This window comes from Anas acuta, chromosome 11, assembly GCF_963932015.1.
Source record: "Anas acuta chromosome 11, bAnaAcu1.1, whole genome shotgun sequence".
NCBI classification, from domain to species: Eukaryota; Metazoa; Chordata; class Aves; order Anseriformes; family Anatidae; genus Anas; species Anas acuta.
The window spans coordinates 19,657,041-19,674,960 of record NC_088989.1 but is presented as its reverse complement, the minus strand read 5'-3'; the positions used below and the strand labels follow the sequence as shown (position 1 = coordinate 19,674,960).

The following is a 17,920-nucleotide window of genomic DNA, read 5'->3' as shown; positions in this document are numbered from 1 at the left end:
GGATGCTCACCTTGGCCAAAGCATCACAGCGCACAGGTGCCAGGTTTCGACTCCCCGTGCAGCTTTTGCCACATTGGCACAGTGGCCCAAGAATGTGTTGGAAACACGTGCAGTAAGGATGCTACGCAGCTATGCCAAATGCTGGGGTTTGATGTTTGAGTTTTGGTACAAAAGAAAAAGGAAAATGAGGGCTGCTGTGGGACAGCCCTGCTCAGAAGTGATGGCTGGGGTGAGGTGTTGACCCCGTGGCTCTGCAGGATGCTGTTGTCGTACGGCTGCAGGAACAGGGCAGGCTGGCTGAGCACTGCTCATCTACCTCAGCACAAAGTTACTCTTCTAATGGGTATTTTTTTCAAAGTTCTAAGATGTTACCTAGTTACCATAGCCTAGTAACCATTTAGACAGATCGGAGCTTTTCCTTGCCACCAGGTAAGCGAGTGACTCTCAGTGAGTCCAGTGACACTGAAACCGCCCAGCTGCAAACCAGAGTGAGACTCCATAAGAAATTTATTTGAAGCGTTCAGAGGAACACTGCAGTATGAGATGAGTTATGATTAGTCTTGACAATGCTAATTCAGTTTAAAATATGCTTAACTGGTTTAAAAATAAAACTTCAGCCTCCCTTCCACTGCAACCCAGTCCTGAAGCTATTTCGGCGCGCGTTGCCTGTCCCATGCCTTATTTTCTGATTCGGCTGCGAGGTTACTATTAATAGCCCAGAAGCTGGGGGGAGGAAGTGCGACTACCAAGTTCTGCAAACAGTTTTATGTGCGCTCGCTTCTCGGCTGTGGGCGAGCGGTGCCAGCCCGCCCGTGTGCCGCCGGGGTCAGCCCTGGCCACGCTGGACCACCCATCCCTCCCCGCGCGCGTTGCTAAGAGACCTGCTCTCCTCCGCTGAGCCTCGTGGAGAGGAGCACATCAAAGACACCCACAGCCCCGAATGGTTTTATAAATGAATTTAAAGAGACACTCTCCCGTGCTGTGTTGTGCTGGGGGGAGATCAAAAGTTGCTCTATGTGCGGAGAGCAGCTGGAGAATTCAACTGGCTTCTTCTGGAAAATAAAAGTGCTCTCATTACTGAGAACCATGTTGTATTTACTTTACTTTTTTTTTTTTTTTTTTTGCTTTTTTTCAGAACTAGACTACAAATTTATGCTAATTAATGTTTTCAGTTTTATGGCAGGCAAGACATTGAACGCAGGCCAGGGTGCGTGTTTGTACGACTTTCAAAAGTAAGGTTTTCTGTCATCAAGTGACAAGCTGTTTTTGATTAACTCTCTTCATCTCTGAAAATATTTCATTCTGTAAATTTTAATTGCTTTTCTGACTTACATTGAAGTTGAGGAAATCACAGGGTAAACATCAAGTGAAACATCTTTAAAAGAATAAATGATGAGAAAATAATCCGTGTAAATCGATATTTGTTCTGTCAGGCTGAAAAGCTAAGACACAAATATCTCAGACCTTTCTGAAAAGGATAAAAACCAAATGAAAAAATCTTTAATTAAAAAAATCTGGGTGTATATATAAGTTTAAACATTACCTCTTGCCAGACCAGCACTTACCTGGCATCTGCTCAGCTCTTCTATTCTGCACAGGCTGTGGGCTCTAAGAGCACACTGGCAGCTCAGGCGAGCATTTCCTGAAACAGAAAAGGCAGGAATTATTTGCTTATCTACTTGGTTTCAAACACCATCAACATGTGGTAAAAAAGGAAGAAAAAAAAAACAGCAATGAGTAAGAAAGTGCAAGACTTTCATTTTCAAAGACACCATGGTTGCACAGCCTTGGGAAAAGCGAGAGGAACCCAAATAACGTGCTAACAGCGCTGCCTGAGCAAGCCAGACAGATCATTTGCATGGAAAGCAAAGCTCTCAGGTCAAATGGCTGCAAAAAAAGGTGTCTTGAAAATCACATGTAAAATTCTTTCCATGTGCAAATCTCGTTTTGTGACCAGCCACACTAGCCACATAAGCAAAGGTCTCCTTTAAAGCAGTTTCAGGGGCTCATTCACACAAGCAGGTGCTCGTGCAACTGCAGGCAGAAAATCTCTGGCTTCAGGTGCAGCGTGTACCCGTATTATCTCCTCTCCTTGCAGTGTGCCTGGTGGCTGAGCAGAGCTCACTTCTCGCTCTCTGCCTGTGCCTGCAATCTCGCATAAATCTGAGGGTAGATTAGTGAAACCTAATACACTCCAGGACTGTAAAGGGATTAATCTCACATAAATCTTCACCAAAAAAAAAAAAAAAAAAGAAAAAAAAAAAAGGCATTAGTATTTATTTACATGCGTTTTATTTTCCAATGAGGAAAAAGCCTCCTTTTTTTCCTACATCAGTAAAAGTCTCTTCAAAATTCAAATGGCTTAGACTTTGCATTTAAAATCCCCTGCACTACAGTTAACCTATATTCTAGAGCTCAAATAGAAAACTAAAAGCATGTGTTTTAGAAAAGAACTTAGCTAGCTTTTCTGTTTCATTACTAGATATCTATTACAGGGGCAAGATGTGGACTGTCTTCTCACTGATAGACTGTTTTATGTATAAACATCTTGACCACTGCTATGTTGTCAGCGGTTAGTAGATTCGGTGTGTTTGGCTGAATTTCTGAAGGGGAAAACTGTGACTTGCACTCTAAATATTTTTTCTGGAGAATGGATTCCTCAACAGACTGTGGGCATCTTGTACAAAATCCCAGCAAACATTCCGAGAAGAGCACAGCACTGCCAACTCACCAGCCTTGGAAACCAAAATCTGGGTGACCCGCGGGTTCCCTCCATGCCACCACCTGCCCCACACGGGTGCACGGTCACGAGGGCTGGGAAAGAAATGATGCCCGCTGCGAGCAGATGCACTTACTGGTTGCTACTGGTGTTTATGGCAAGCCTGTTTCAAGATCCTGACCAAGTTTTGTTTGAGATCCACTTTGATCAAGCTTGCGTTTAAGGTAAAATGTTGTGCAGCGGGCATGTCCTGAGAAATTTAGTTAGTCGTCGTTACTATCATATTTTATTAATATTTGTAGAATTTTGGTTAACAAATGCAAATAATTTTAAATCTCTGCTCCTTATTTATTTCCAGGATACTGTAAAACATCCACAGGAGTGGGGCAGGCAGATCACAGCTGGGAGCAGGCAGGGCAGAGGCTGGGGCGAGGAGCAAGAAGCCATGGTTTTGGAAGCCGGGAAGGTGCTGAAGGCCATTATGAATGTTAATAACGTTATTTCATGTTTTTACAGTGCATCGTGTGCTTAAAGCACCGCATAGACTACTGGTAATTAGTGATCTGGATGTTTCTGAAATGATCAGCAGTATCATTTAAATTGTCATTAAAATACAATTAGCAGCCCTTTGAACTGAACGCTGTAGTTCAGAGCAGCCTAATTGGTGGCTTGTGGGGCAGATCTGACAGTGGGAGGAGGTTGGCTGCTTCTCCTCGCCTCTCACTGTGCCTGCCCCAGGAGCAGCAGCCGTACCCCTCGACACGCAGAGCCCTGATGGGGCTGGAGGGGCAACGGCACAAAGCACCCCTTGCGTGCAGCCCACTGCACCGAAACCCAGGGATTTCTTAGAGCTCACTGAACTCTGCGTGCAGATTCCAGCAGGTGCTGCTCCACCGCTTTCTACTGAATATCTCAAAACAATTCACTTTTTTTGTTTGGTTGGTTTTACTTGGCTTTCTGAGCACTTGGCTTTTTGCAGCAGCAAAAGCTGCTGTGGCAAGGTTTGTAGGGGTGAAATTCTGGAGCCTATGGGCAGTAGGTGGTGAGACCAACAACTGAGCCATCTGCGTCCTTCAGTCGAAGGGATGACGCTCTGGCAGTGTATTGGCACGTGTTTGGCTAAGACAAAGAGTTGTGTTATTGTAGCAGACTGAAAGCGAAGGTCTGGCTTGGATGGTGTTCCTAAACCTGGCATCCGTACCGCACGTTTAGGTAGCTAAATCTGTCACTCACATGCTTTAGATACTTGTGTTAATTGCATAAATGTCAACAGAAAATGGCATGTTTTTAAAGTGTTACAAGTGTAAATAGCTGCTCTTCTGAAATGGCCCCAGTATATATTTTTAGCTTCTACAATCTCTTCTGAATATGCTACTTGCAAATGTATCGTATTTCTTGTAGTATCTAGCTATAGTAACGTATTAGTAGCTGTAATACTCCTGATCCTCCTGCATAAAGCACTGTAGAATATACTTTAAATACTGGCTTTTTGTATGTCTCACACAAGTATTCATTAATACCAAGGGAACAGCATGCTACTGTTCCAGGTTTTCTAAGAACCAGTGCTATCGCCCTTCACCAGCTCCTGTTGCCAGCTTCACAATGCCTTTATTATTTATAATTTTACTCTTGAAAACTCAAATCTGGAACTGAAAATTTTCATGCTTTTGTTTTTTAAAAAATAATTAAAGCAGGCAAATGGACCTGATGTAATCTGCATAGCGTGTGCCATGGCTGTGAAAGCGCTGCTTGTTCTCTGAAAGGAGGAATTCTTCCAGCCAGCGTCCCTTGCCCCCTCCTCTGCGCGGCCGCCTTTCCCATACAGTCAGGACTCACTGCCAGTCACTGGTGAGCCCTTTAAGTCTGCTGGAGCAATGGTGTCATTCACTGGATGTCTGTGCAGAGCCTCGCAGGTTTCCTGCAAAGTGCAACCTGAAGTTTCACGTTTTGCTGTTCTGCTGGGGCAGTGGTTGCTCTGCTGAAGTTCTGTCCCGTGTCCGGAGCGGTGCCTGGCCTGCCATTGATCAGTCCTCACACAGCAGCTTTCGGAGGCCTCTTCCTCCTCTGCCACTCACATAGCAAGTGGCATGTTTTCAGGTATGTCCCACCACAAAGGACTGGAATGTTGGCCTAGCATGTTTTACCAGTGTTTGAATGGGCTAAAGAAAGTTTTTGGAAAGCTGCAGATGCCTTTGGAGAGGAGGGAAAGAGAAAAAAAAATAGACTTGATGGGGATGGTAAGAGGTCAGCAGGCCCAAGACAACAGAAAAAAAGTGCAACTCAGAAGTCGGTGCCAACAAGCAGCCCTGTAATCCCTGCCTAGGCAGATAACCAAGCTCCTCCCAATCCCTCTGCTGTTACGCCCTGCCTCCTCCTCTCTCTGCCTTAGCCGTTCTGTACAAGAACTGTAAATTGTTGTCCAGATCATTCAGACAAAATACCCTTCCTAAACCTGCCTTCTTCAGGCACGCAGAATAGGAATCCTCTCAGGAGGATTAGCAGACCAGGTACTACAGAGCACAATGTTGGGTGCTCCAGGCAAGCACTATACGTGGGCAGGTGCTGACGCTGAGCAAGCAGCCCGTCTGCTGGGCAATGGACACCCCCAGAGCACAGGGAAACAACTGGATCGCTCCTGTTACAGGAATAATGGAGCTGGTAGCAAAATGAAGATGCCAAGTGAAATTGCCAAATATATGGAGATACTGAAAAATCCATGGGTGTCTTCAGTGGGCCTCTGCCCCAGCGTCGACCCATTTGGATGTGCTTCCTCTTCATGGGAAGGTATTGGGGACAGCATGTGGAAAATACCGAATACACAAGAACCTGGGAAGATTCATCAATTTGGAAAGGGGATGCAATTCTTAAATACTTTATTGCGATTTACAAAGGGACAGAAATGTGAGAAAATCCATAAAGAATTAACTAGGAATCAGCAGTGTTTGTCTTGACAGTAAAGGACGTAAAAACCCAGCTTACTACAAAATGGATTTGACTAAGAGCGAAAAATGTAATGAGGAAGAATGCACTTTGGATAAATCTGCGTTCTGTTAAGGTAAATGAAAAAGCAAGTGCCAGTAAGAGGGAAAAAAACAAGGCTTCTTCCTGCATGGTCACTGCTGGTGCACATTTGCATGAGGCAAGTGCACATTTGCATGAGACAAGCACAAGGACTGCAGACTTCCTGAGTGTCAGAACAGCATCAGCATCTTAGATGGGCAAAGAAGATGTAGGATTTACTGTCAACTTTCATGAAACACTAAGGGTCTATTTGGCCAGCTGGTAGGGGAGAATGAAAAACAGAAAATCAGTGAAGTGAGGTTCCTTGTGCGTCTCTTGTAGTCCTTGCTAGCAATTCTCAGAGTCTTAAGCTAAATGAGACAGAGAACGTGAAAAAGGCAGGAAGCCTGCATGAGCAATACAGGATTACTGAAAAGCAAATTGAGATGTTGCAAAATGCATTTGATGCAGTTCACAGCTCTCAGTGAGAATGTCCAAGGAAGATCCTTCTCCTGAGCACTGGCCTCCTACCCCAGTTCCATGTTGTAGCAAACCAGAGAGGGTGTGCACGCAGCCACAGAAAAGGCCTGCTACCAGTGCAAAGATGCAAGTCGTATTCACCAGGTAGTAATTCCATCAGTTTCTTGCAAGTGTAAGTTCTGCTGGAAGTTGAATTTTAACTTAAGTTGAAATGTTACACTGCAGGAGTTTTTGCTGTATTAGAGTAGATCAGTAGAAATTAAAAATTTTGGCAAAGTGCTTTGCAAAGAGAAAGTTTTGTAAAAGAAACTATGAGAATTGGTATTACCTGATTATTGCTGGAAGAGTAATATTCCTGCTTGTAGACTAAGAAAATATTTAACTATTCACAATAAATCTGTTTAAGGTGAACTATCACCAATCGGTTTCTGCAATCATGTCTTGCAGAAAGCTGAAAATGGAAGAAGTTCCAGAAATAGACTGAAACTCATCTAAGAGCTAATGTTGATGGAGAGACTGATAAGCATTTAAATGACTCAGGTGCCTCCCATATGTACATTTTTTTCTGTCCTGAGAGGAAAATGTTTCATCATAAGGTAATTCACAGATATTTGAAAATAAGTTACTGTTTGCAAAAGCAAGATGGTCTTTGTAGATGTTTTGAAAGCTTATAGAGAGGTATCTGAAAACAGGAATTCTTCAGCTGTATAAAGTGCGGGCTTCGTATATGGTTTATGTCCACCAACATAAGAGACAAGAAAGAGACGTCTCACCTGGAAGCAAGCGCTATGGTACAAAGTTACAGCAGGACTTCAATGATTATGTATTTTTGCAAACACACACACCTTTTTTTTTAACAAAAAATATTTTTTTTTAAAAAAAAAAAAACAACCTACAGTAATTTTTTGCTTAACTTTTATTTATTTTTTTAACTATTTTAGAGTAAGTGGCAAGCATGTGTATAACATGGGGAAAAAAAAAAAAAGAAAAAAAAAAGGAAATCACTTGAAATAACGTACATGCTGAAGATGGTGGTACGTCAACCTGGGGAAGTGCCCCAGTAAAATGTTGATTTTTTTTATATAAACCACATAAGGAACCTGCTAGCTTCTATAAGCAAAATTCTGAATAAGCAGATATGCAAGAAATTTAGCATGAGAGGATAAAGGGCTAGTTTTATCACTGCGTGCCATTTACCCCTACTAGAGTCAAATGCTTCAGATTACAGGAAAGGGAAATAGGGCAGCTAACTGTCACAACTAACAGAGGAATGTCAGCACTTACTGGATGTTTACTTACAAATGTCTGCATTGAAATTCAGTACAGAAATACTAATATAATAGGCCTATGTCACCTTGAGTGTGGAAGTAACAATGCATGAAAGTGTCCCAGTGCGGAATAAGCCCATGGCCTGCTCACTGGCCCCAGCAGAAAGCAGGCAGGACAAGAGCTTTTCTCCTGCTGCAGTGAGGACTGGAAAGTTCTGGGGCAGCAGCTCCTCAGTGAGACACACCAGGGTGAGAACAGAGGAGAAATATTAAGGGAAATCAGGTAAAGCAAGTGTTTCCCATGGATAATACACGCATCAATTATTCCCAGGCAGATGTACCCATCGAGGTTACCCTCAATAGTTCATTCCATTGCCTACATCCACATCCATCTCATAGGACCAAGTTCGTTAACAGAGAATGAAGGCTAAAATGATATCATTCATCTCTATGTTCTTGTCCTGACATGGTTATTCATTAGGAGTTCTTCCTAATGACTGTTCAGTTCCTTCCTTCTAGGGAGCCACTCCTAATTCTCTTCTATTCAGGTTGGATAATGAGTCACTGACTTTAATATTAATCTTTATTAACCCTTCCCTTTCACAACCCACAGAGTGCAATGTGTTGTGTCTCAGGGCCGAGAAAGAAAGCTCCTCAACGCCTTTTCCTCTGTTGTGCTATTTTCTTAATGTGCAGAGAATGCATTGTCTCCTGCAGGCTTTCTGCTGCTGGTTGTTGAAAAAAACACCTTGTTTGTCTTCACGCCTCCACTTAGTTGCTTTTTAGATCTTAGTCTACCTGTATTCCAGTGTAATTTTGTTTTCCATAAATTACACTTCCTTTGCCTTCTTGTCTGGCCAATTTTTATTTACCAAAATCCAGTTGTGTGCGTCAAATAACTTTTTCAAGCACTTTCCCCTTCTATTTTACCTCCCTTTTCTCTTTTCTATTGTGGAGGGAGGGTCGTGGCTGCCTGTGAGCCTGGTAGTGCTCGGTAATGCTTAGTCCAACTAACTCATGGGAAGTGTCATAATGGTAACAGCTGCTTTTCCAGTTTCAGATGCTTTGAAACAATTTCATTTTTTTTTAAAAAACAAAACAAAACAGAACAAAAAAAAAAAAGTAAAACTTAGGAAATATATGTGATTTGTCATTCCTAAGAATACTGGTCTTAAATATCCTGTGAAATAATTACTCAAGGATTGATTTCTTCTTCAACAGTGATTGCTCTTTTCTTAAAAATAATTTAATGGCCTGTCCCAAACAGGTGCGTGACTGAGAAAATGAGATGAAAAAAGCATCTCTTAAACGTGTGTTTTGAAGAGGGGGTGTATTATTTAATGCTTTACAAAGACTGGGTTCTGAATAGCACATCAAAAGAGTAAATCCTTTGGCTGTTTTTGATCAAATCTTGCACTTAATTTGGTTGGTGTGTTGGTTATATGCAGGCATGTCCAATCAGCTGCTTTTTTGCACTTCACGTATGGTGGTACTTGCTGTTTTGACCAAGTTTTGCACATCTGGGGATCTTCGTATTTCTAAAGCCCTTTCTCCTTGTTCCTCTTTCCTCGTATTATTAGCAGTGCTGGTCTACTACCATACTTTGCATGCCTTTTAAAATATTCTTGTTAAGGCTTTTTATTTCGATGTCATCATAACGTGATGACTACTAAAAGAAAATCTAAGAAGTCTAAGGGAAAAGTAGTCTGAAAAAAATATATTACTTAGGAAACCACACTTGGATTAATCCAAAAACAGAGTTCGAGGAAGAAGCGTGTTTCTGACTACTAACAGAGCTTTTTCAGCATTATTCCAGCAGCCTGACGCCGTACCAGACGGCCTCGGACACAGGCACCCAGCGAGCAGCCCCACGCTAGCGCTGCGCGGCCTGGGAGCGGAGCAGCCCCGTCCCTGAGGCGCTGCTGCTCTCAGCCGTGGGTATTTACTTCAGGTGCCAACGCAGCCTGACTGAAATCTCGTCAACAACACACTTATTTCCTGATCGATAAAATATTAACGTGAATATTCAGCATCGCAGCTTGGCGTTTTCGTACACAGCAGAGAGGGCTCCGACACCAAGTTAATTACTTCAGAAGCAAGCAGGCGCCTTCTGTGGCGTGGGACAGCCCCGACCGGGGACTTTTCAACACCATCTCCCCAGCTCAGCCTGAAGCAAGCTCACAGCGGCCTGCCCCGGGCAGCACGGCGGCTTCTGGCCCCGGGGTTTGCTTCGCACCCCGCTGCCGGCGGCACAGGCCCGGCCCCGCGGCGCTGTGCGGGCAGCGGCCGGCACCGAGCCCCCCCCCCGGCGCCGCGGGCAACAGGTGCGGGCCCGGCCGGGGCACGAAATGGCGGCGGGCGGGGAGCAACCCGGGGAGCGCTGCGCCGCCGGAGCTCGGCCCCGCTCCGAGGGGCAGGGGTGAGGCCGGGGGAAGGGGAAGGGGCCCGGGCCCCGCCGGGCTCCCGCCGCCCGCCCCCGCCGCAGCCCCCTCCCCTTCCCCGCCAGCCGCTTCCGCCCGCGGCCCCGCGCATGCTTGGGTTATGCAACGGCGGCGGCGGGCGGGCTGCCTGCGGGGCCGCGCCGCCCCACAGCCGCGGGACGGGGCAGGGCAGCGCCGGGGGCCGTCGTGAGGCCGGCGGGCAGCGGGCGGCGGCGGCGGCAGCGGGGTGCCGGGGGCCGGCCGCTCCCTCCCTCTCTCGCTCCCTCCCTCCCGGCGGCGGCGTTGGCGGCGGCCGGGTGCGCGCCCCTCGCCGTGAGTGGCAGCGCTGCCCGCCGCCAAGTCCCGCCCGTTCCGCTCTCCCTGCTGCAGGCGGCGGCGGCGGCGGGTTGGCTTCCTGCGCGCTGTGCCGCTCCCCCGCCCGCCGGCAGTCGGAGCCGCAGCGGCAGCAGCCCGGATCCCCCGAGCCATGGCTCTGTGAGAGCAGCACATGGCGGCCGCAGCAGCCATGAGCCCCCCACTAATCCATACAACTCCCCGCTGAACGGCCGCCTCCAGCAGCCAGCGCTCCCGCCCGCAACCACCGCTCCCACCGCCCGCCCGCCGCCACCGCCGCGCCGCCCGGCCCGAGCTCAGACCCCAACGCCGCCAACGCCGCCGCCGCCGCCGCCGGGCCTCCGCTCGCCCGCCCGCCCGCCCGCCGCCGCCGCCGCCGCCCGGTCCTCGCCATGGGAGTGCAGGGTTTCCAGGACTACATCGAGAAGCACTGCCCCAGCGCCGTGGTGCCCGTCGAGCTGCAGAAGCTGGCGCGGGGCAGCCTCGTGGGTGGGGGCCGCCAGCGGCCCCCGCAGACCCCGCTGCGCCTCCTCATCGACGCCGACAACTGCCTGCACCGGCTCTACGGCGGCTTCTACACGGACTGGGTGAGCGGCGGGCAGTGGAACCACATGCTGGGCTACCTGGCGGCCCTGGCCAAGGCCTGCTTCAACGGGAACATCGAGCTCTTCGTCTTCTTCAACGGCGCCCTGGAGAAGGCCCGGCTGCACGAGTGGGTGAAGCGCCAGGGCAACGAGCGCCAGACGGCGCAGCAGATCGTCAGCCACGTCCAGAACAAGGGCACCCCGCCGCCCAAGGTCTGGTTCCTGCCGCCCGTCTGCATGGCGCACTGCATCCGCCTGGCCCTCATCCGCTTCCACATCAAGGTGAGCGGCCGGGCCCGGCTCCGCGCCTGCCCCGCGCCTAACGGGGCCCGGCCCGGCCCGGGCGGGGTGGGGGCGCCGCGCTAAGATGGCAGCGGGGCCGCCCGGGGCACGGCGCTCCCCCAGCGCCGCAAAATGTCGCCGGGCCCGGGGGGGGCGGCCCCGGCTTTCGGCGGGGCGAGCGGCGCCGCGGCCTCGCTCCCGGGGGATTCGCCGCTGCCTGGCGGGGGGCGGGCGGTGGAAGCCCCGCTCCGCGCCACCACCCCCCGCACCCCCGGGAAGTTCGGGGCCTTCCCCGGGCGGGGCCGGGCTCCCTCCCCCGGCCTGGGCCGCGGAGGCCTCCGGTGGGCGGCCGCCGAGCGCCCAAGTTGAGCGGGCGGCCGCGGCGAGGCCCCGCGCCTCCATGTTCTGTCGGGGCCGGCCTCCGCCCGCCGCTCGGCCTCAAAATGTCCCTCCTCGGCCCCGCAGGTGAGCGGCGCTGCCCCGCCGGCACCGCCGGCTGAGGGATGGCGAAGAGGATTAGAAAAAAAATAAAAAATTAAAAAATAAAAAAGTATGAGGAGAAAAAAAAACAGAACGGGGTGGGTGAGTTACCGCCAGGCCCGCAACAAGTCCTACGCTCCGTCCCGCAGCCCGGTGGCTGCGGCAGCTCCGCGGGCTGTGTGGGGACGGCTACCGGGCAGCCCCCGGACCCCCGCAGCCCCCAGCCCGCTGGGGACCCCGGGTGGGTGTCCCCACGCCCTGGCGGAGCGGGGCTGGTGCTGGGCCACCGCACGCAGTGCTGGCGTGGGGCTGGAGCCGCGGCCGTGCCCGCTGTAGCGGTTGGTGTGCTGGCCGGGCCAGCAGCACGGCTCGGGGCTGGGAGTGCTGCTGGCAGCTGGGCTGGCAGCGAGGACGGCCCCACGTCCAGGGGTGTGCTGGTAGCTGGGCCCAAAATACGCCTGTTCTTCAAGCACAAAGTTGCAGGGACCACGCAGGGAAGGCATTAACCTTGCGCTGGTTGTGGATGCACGATAAATCTCAGTTTGTTACTGAGACGTAGAGCTCCTTAGCAAAGGAATATGTGGGCCAACGTAACTTTTTTCTTTTAATGTGGTTTCTTTGCGTGCTGCACTGTTAAAATATATAATATGTGATTCAAAGCTGGCTGTTTGATTTTGGTAGGAATTAGGTATTTGTGATGGTCCCAAAGTACATTGAACTAGCTACTCCTTTAAATACGTGTTTCAGACCACGTTAGTTTCTGTGGAAGTACCTTACATCCTAATGATGTCGCCTCGTTTGACAACTGTGTCACCTGTAGCACTTTGTTTGCTTTCAGGCTTAGCGGCAGCATTAGCTACTTTACGATTTCTTGGTAATAGGCCTTATTCTTAATCTCTAGGAACGGTTTTAGGAACAAGAGGGCATGTCATGCTGGGTCCCTTGTATAACTCTAATATAAAAAAAGGGGGGGGGGGAGGTCAGTTTTGCTGGGGAAGATTTGAGAGTGGGCATTTGTTTTAGGTTAGCTCTTGGAGCTGACAAGGGCAAGTTACCAAATAGTAGTGCTGGGGGAGTTTGTTGTTGTTAGGAGCATTCGTGCCATTGAACCAGCTCTGGGAGGGTCTGCATTTGCACTGGTTCTCCCAGCTGGCCAGCTCTTGGAAATGGGAAGGACGTCGTACGTTCCCATAACATGCCTTACCCCTACGGCTGTTGAGAAACTGGGTGCTGATTGACCTGATTCATTTTAGGGTTAGGTAGTATATGTCGGGGTTATAGGACAGGATGTACTTTAAAGGTACTGTTGAACTTGCATCGTATTCTTTTTCCTGTTTTTCTGATACAATTTTTTCTCTTTACAAATCAGCTTTACTGCATTTATCTTTCTGTCTGTAAACCTTACTCCGATTTTATTCACATTCTCCCCTGTGCTCACTTTCTAGCAACCGTCCTGGTGGACAGACAGCAAATGCGGTTTGAATGTGTGATGTTTATTTGCATGTATGGCTGACTTTGTATTTACGCATGCATGAGACTGTTACCAAATTCTGGTATTTTCTCTCAATTTGTTTTGAAAAGTTGTGTTTGAGAATACTGATTAACTTGAAATATGAAACTGATTTTCATATTTTGAGGAAACATTAGAGTTTTGAGTAGAAGGCTTCTTTGCAGACCTATGAACTGGCTATAAATTCAATCTATTTTGGTAATTGGGGGGAGAAAAAAAGGAACGTATTTCATCTAGAACAATTATAAATCACTCGCGGATGGTTTCAGCAGGATGTAGAAATAACAGGTTCCTCCTAGTTATAATAAATATCCTATGGGTTCTTAGCTTAATTGTGACCTGATAGTTTTCTGTTTGGGGGAGGGGGAATAGTTCATAAAAGAAGCCCTTTAACGCGAAGCATGCTTGCTGAAATTTAAACACCTCGGCAGAGCAGATCTTAACATCTTTCATACTTTGGTGAGACTTTGTTTTGTTCTCAGCATCTAAACGTGCACGTGCCTGTTTACTCATGCAGAATTCTCTCTTTCTGGCCCAGCATCACTGCTGCTTACACAAGATTTAGTCTTGAAAACTGTTCCAAACTGCGGGCTGTGATTCCCCGCTCCCTGCCCCGGGTTGATTTTGACTTGTGCGCACTGTCTGGGTGCAGTTGCATCTTTGGGCTCCCCTCTGGTACGACCTGTAAGCTATCCGTCCCGACTCTCCCTGGGTTTGAGTTTTACGTTGCAGGTTAGCTGTACCTCGGTAAATACAGCTCTCTTCCGTGTGGCAGCTCAGTTATTTGAATAGGGATTCCAGCGTTACATAAACACTGCAGTTTCACGCTCGGAGCACGCTGTGTCAGATAGCTCTGTAAAATGGGGAGGGAAGGAAGGAGGGGGGGAGGGAGGGGACTGGTGCTGTGGAGGGGGAGGAAGCAGTTTGTAGGAGAGCAGAGCTGGCCAGGAGCTGAGTTTCCTCTCGTGTTGCCTGCACATCCATGTCACACAGAGCTGTAAAAGAGTTTGTACTCTGTTTTTGCAGGTATCTGTCGTGCACGCAAAGATGTTTGTTTTAAATATATGTACATCATTTAAATTTATGTACCCTTCAAAAAAAAAAAAGCTGTGGGGAATGTCCTAATTTAAAACATACAAGGATTTGGAGGTAGGGAGAGGGCTGCGTTGCCCTCCCCGGGTTAGTCACTGTATAAATCTGACGTCTTTGAATTGTTCCTGGGGTATTTACAGTCTGTTCCTATTCTGTGTGCAGCAGGCACACACATTTTCCTAGGTGACAGTATAATTCATTAGAAAAATGAATAGCTCTTGTGTTTCTCACAGAGAAAATTAACTTTGGAAGGCGCCGTGGTACAGTCCATCAAGCACGTCTCAAAAGAAGTAACATTTTCTCAGAACTGTAGGGCGGGAGCACGGGGAGCAGGGAGAGGGTAGGGCGCTTTCCCCTGGCGGCAGCATGGCTCTGAGCGAGGGGCGGGCTGGTGGGTGCTCAGGGCACCCAAAACGGGGGCATCTCGTGAAGCTCCGTGGGAAAAGCAGCATTTGCCAAGCCTCAGTGGATGCCTGATTCAGCATCAGGTCCAGAAGGTGCCTGCGAGGCATGGGTGGAAGAGGAAGGGTCACTTTAAACTTGCTGTTGGGCGAAGGGAACCTGTTGCTGAGAGGGAGGTGGATGCTGGAGTGTTTCATGGGGCCGTGGAGGTGCGGGGCTGTGTGCTCGGTAGGACGTGGCTGCGGAGGAAGCACGGAGCTGCTGCAGCGCTCACGCTGTCGTTATTCATACATACCGTGGCGTCTGAAGCTAATGGTTTTGTGCGCGGCTATTTTGGGCTCGCTTGCTGTGTGTGTTGTAGTTAAAATGGAGTACCTGGCTGGGTTACACCGAGGCAAAACTCACACGGGGATTTCCGAGCGCTTGCTAAGCGGGCGATGGGAAGCGCGCCGGGCAGGAGGAGCACCCAGCTGGCGCTGCTCCTGTGGGGCTGGGAGGCAAGGAGTTGGGGCACGGGGCTGAGGCACTAACCTGGGGCCTTGGGTTTGCCTGGTGGCCCATTTTGTTTTGATCGTGGCGAGAAGAAAAGCTTGCTTTTATATCTCCGACGGTAGGGCTTGGCTCGTGTCCCCCCAGCAGAACATGTCTGTTCTAGTCATCCGACAGCCACAGCCTAAAATATGTGCTCTGCTAGGCAATGGGAGCGGAGAGGTGCAGTTCGGGCTGCAAACCTGGGGCAGCTCGCAGCATCAGAGGCAGCTGTGCAGAAATGTGGGCTGTAGGGGGTCCGAAGGTGGGAAGAGGAGGCAATTAGGCTTCAGAGGGCAGGGCGGACCTTGGAAAGGTTAAGAAAGTTACCCCAGTTTGGCTGGGGTTGCTTTGTTGCTGCTGGAATAGGGTTGTAAAACTTTAAAAGCGATGTGTGGTGGGGTTGCTTTTCAAGGGGGCACCACGGCTTGCGGACCTGCTGGAGTATCCCCAGCCTTAGGGCTGTTCCCCGTGAGTTAATGCAGACATCGGTGCAGTAATATGTTTGGAGCTTGAGTGTTTCTGTTAATAAACAGTTAGTTCAGATGAGTTTAGTGATACATAATGCCACTTCAGTGAGTAGGCTTCCAGAACTGTGCATTGTGCTGCTGAGCAGTCCTTGCATCCTGTCTGAACATGCGATGTCATCGGATTCTTTAATCGCTATAAATATCCTGCAGGTGTTTCAAATACACGTTTGTAGTTTCGGAAAGACCTAATATATCATAATACATGTGATAAATCAGTGCTGCAATTTAACACTGTAGCTAATTATTCTGTCTTCCACTATAGGTTGCACAGAGCATTGAGGATCATCATCAAGAAGTAATTGCTTTCTGCAGAGAAAAAGGTTTCCATGGTTTGGTTGCATATGACTCCGATTATGCATTGTGCAACATCCCGTACTATTTCAGTGCCCATGCCCTAAAACTGAGCCGTAATGGGAAAAGTCTCACAACAAGCCAATACCTAATGCATGAAGTTGCCAAGCAACTGGACCTGAATCCAAATCGCTTTCCTATTTTTGCTGCTCTTTTAGGTAAGTGAAGTAATAAAAGAACTTGATGCTAATAGTTAGGCTTGTCATTTTAGTTTCTGTTAAATGTTTTAAAATATGCGTGTATAATTTGACAAAGCATCTAGGCAAAGCTCTCCGTTTGTTTTAGTCAATCCTGCTGGTCTTGAGGTTGGCTGGATGCTTTTTTTTTTTTTCTTTTTTTTTTAATGAGGTCAGACATGCCAAATTTGTAGAGACCTGTGAGTGATGCAGACTGTGGCTGTCTAGAAACAAGAATAGGAAGTAAGAATTCTGCAAAGCTCTGCCTTGCCAAAATGTTCTCAGTGGTGGGGGTAGGGATTCAGGACAGCTGTGGTTCTGCTAGTTCTGGTCTTACATGGCATGTGGGTTCTGATCTTAGTAATACACTTTTCAGGCTGGGAAAGAGTATTTCTGGAGCAGACTTTGGATTGCAGGGGCATTTTTCCCCTCAGATAAATATTGGACAAATATGACTGTATCAGCTGCACCAGAAATGTAGTATAGTCGAGTAAAACTCCACAGGTGTGGATGATCAGCATCTTAACTCTAGCTTCATTTGGATAGTTCTTTAGCCCTCCTGCTTCTAATGGTAAATGGTGTTGGGTCTTTAAGGAGCATAGGTTGGAACAACATCAGTTCCACATCCCCACTGAAATGGGGCAATTTCAACACACTGTATTAGCACAGCTGTCACAAGGTCTAAGATGGAAGAGGGAGTTAATGACTAATAGACTTTATTCTCTTAAATAAATCTTACTTATTGGAGTCTTCTAGCTTTGATTTCTGTAAATAAGCACAGAGGAGCCATGTCTTACTGAACAAAAAATTAAGAAAACTGGATTTTCTTTTCATTTTCATGCTGACTTTGTAATTTAGTGTGGGTGCATGATTCTTTGAGAGCTGTGAATGAGAGAGGAAATGTTATGCTGCTTTAGCATACTGATATTTTAATAGTCTTTAATATTAAATGGTTTCTAGTCCAGGCAGATACCTTCCACATTATGGAAAGAACCAACGGGTCTTACGATAGAAAGCCACAAGTGTTTGAGTAGCTGAAGTTGTTTTTTGTTACCGTGTGATTTTTCATATCAAGAGTGGTTACCTGCTTTCCTGGCTGTATGGAAGAATGGCAGATGATTGGCTAAGCTGCAATTTAAAACAAAAACTCTGTGTAAATTGCATGGCAGACTACTATTGCTAGGCTTTGTTTTGGATTCTATAAATAAGCTGTTGAATGCCAGTTCAATGAGTAAGAATTACTGTTTGAAAAGCGGTTTCACAGTTGCAGATATGCATTACAGGATTTATGTGAAGTACATGTTAATGATGTTATTTTGCCTTGTAAGAGCAGTAGAACTACATGGCCAGTTGAGCCATTGCTGGGTGATATGAAATGGGGTATGAAAAATATACTAGTAAAGCTTTTGAAGGTTTTGAAAAGTTATGGAAGAAGTTCTTGAATATTTTCGCTTTTGGTGTCTTACATGACAAAATATTTGTTTGCTTTTAGGAGAAGGAAACTGAGGTAATTTCAAATCATTACTTAGAGGTGCAGCTTTTTTTCCAAATTGGTACAGGGGTTGGAAAAAAAACAGTTCAGCTACATGTTTAGCTTTGTGTATTCTTTTGTATTTCTTTTATGTGTGCATTCAGTATGAGTAAGCAGAATGGAGAAATCTTTATGAAAGACAAAGCTAGAACAGAAGATACTTTTGAGTTTTTACTGTGATGAGTATATTTTTTTTATATTAGTGAATAGTAT

General features: G+C 47.7%; 1 protein-coding gene and 1 long non-coding RNA gene across 4 annotated transcripts in view; one reads left to right on the top strand and one right to left on the bottom strand.

Moving 5' to 3' along the window:
• Window positions 1-1,099: 1,099 nt before the first annotated feature.
• On the bottom strand, window positions 1,100-3,564 carry LOC137862258 (uncharacterized). The gene is made up of 2 exons (XR_011100150.1): window positions 1,566-3,564; window positions 1,100-1,468 (listed from the first exon to the last, which is right to left on the bottom strand). It is a non-coding gene; the product is annotated as an uncharacterized lncRNA (long non-coding RNA).
• A 6,460-nt stretch (window positions 3,565-10,024) lies between these two features.
• Window positions 10,025-17,920, top strand: part of FAM120A (family with sequence similarity 120 member A) — a 53,786-nt gene continuing 45,890 nt past the window's right edge. For 2 of the 3 annotated variants that reach the window (XM_068694085.1, XM_068694083.1), the window contains exons 1-2: window positions 10,026-11,107; window positions 15,912-16,158. In XM_068694085.1, coding sequence (XP_068550186.1) covers window positions 10,634-11,107; window positions 15,912-16,158 — 721 coding nt within the window. In that variant the 5' untranslated portion in view covers window positions 10,026-10,633. Of the gene's footprint in view, window positions 11,108-15,911; window positions 16,159-17,920 lie in introns of all 3 variants that reach the window. The other variant, XM_068694086.1, reaches the window with a different exon arrangement.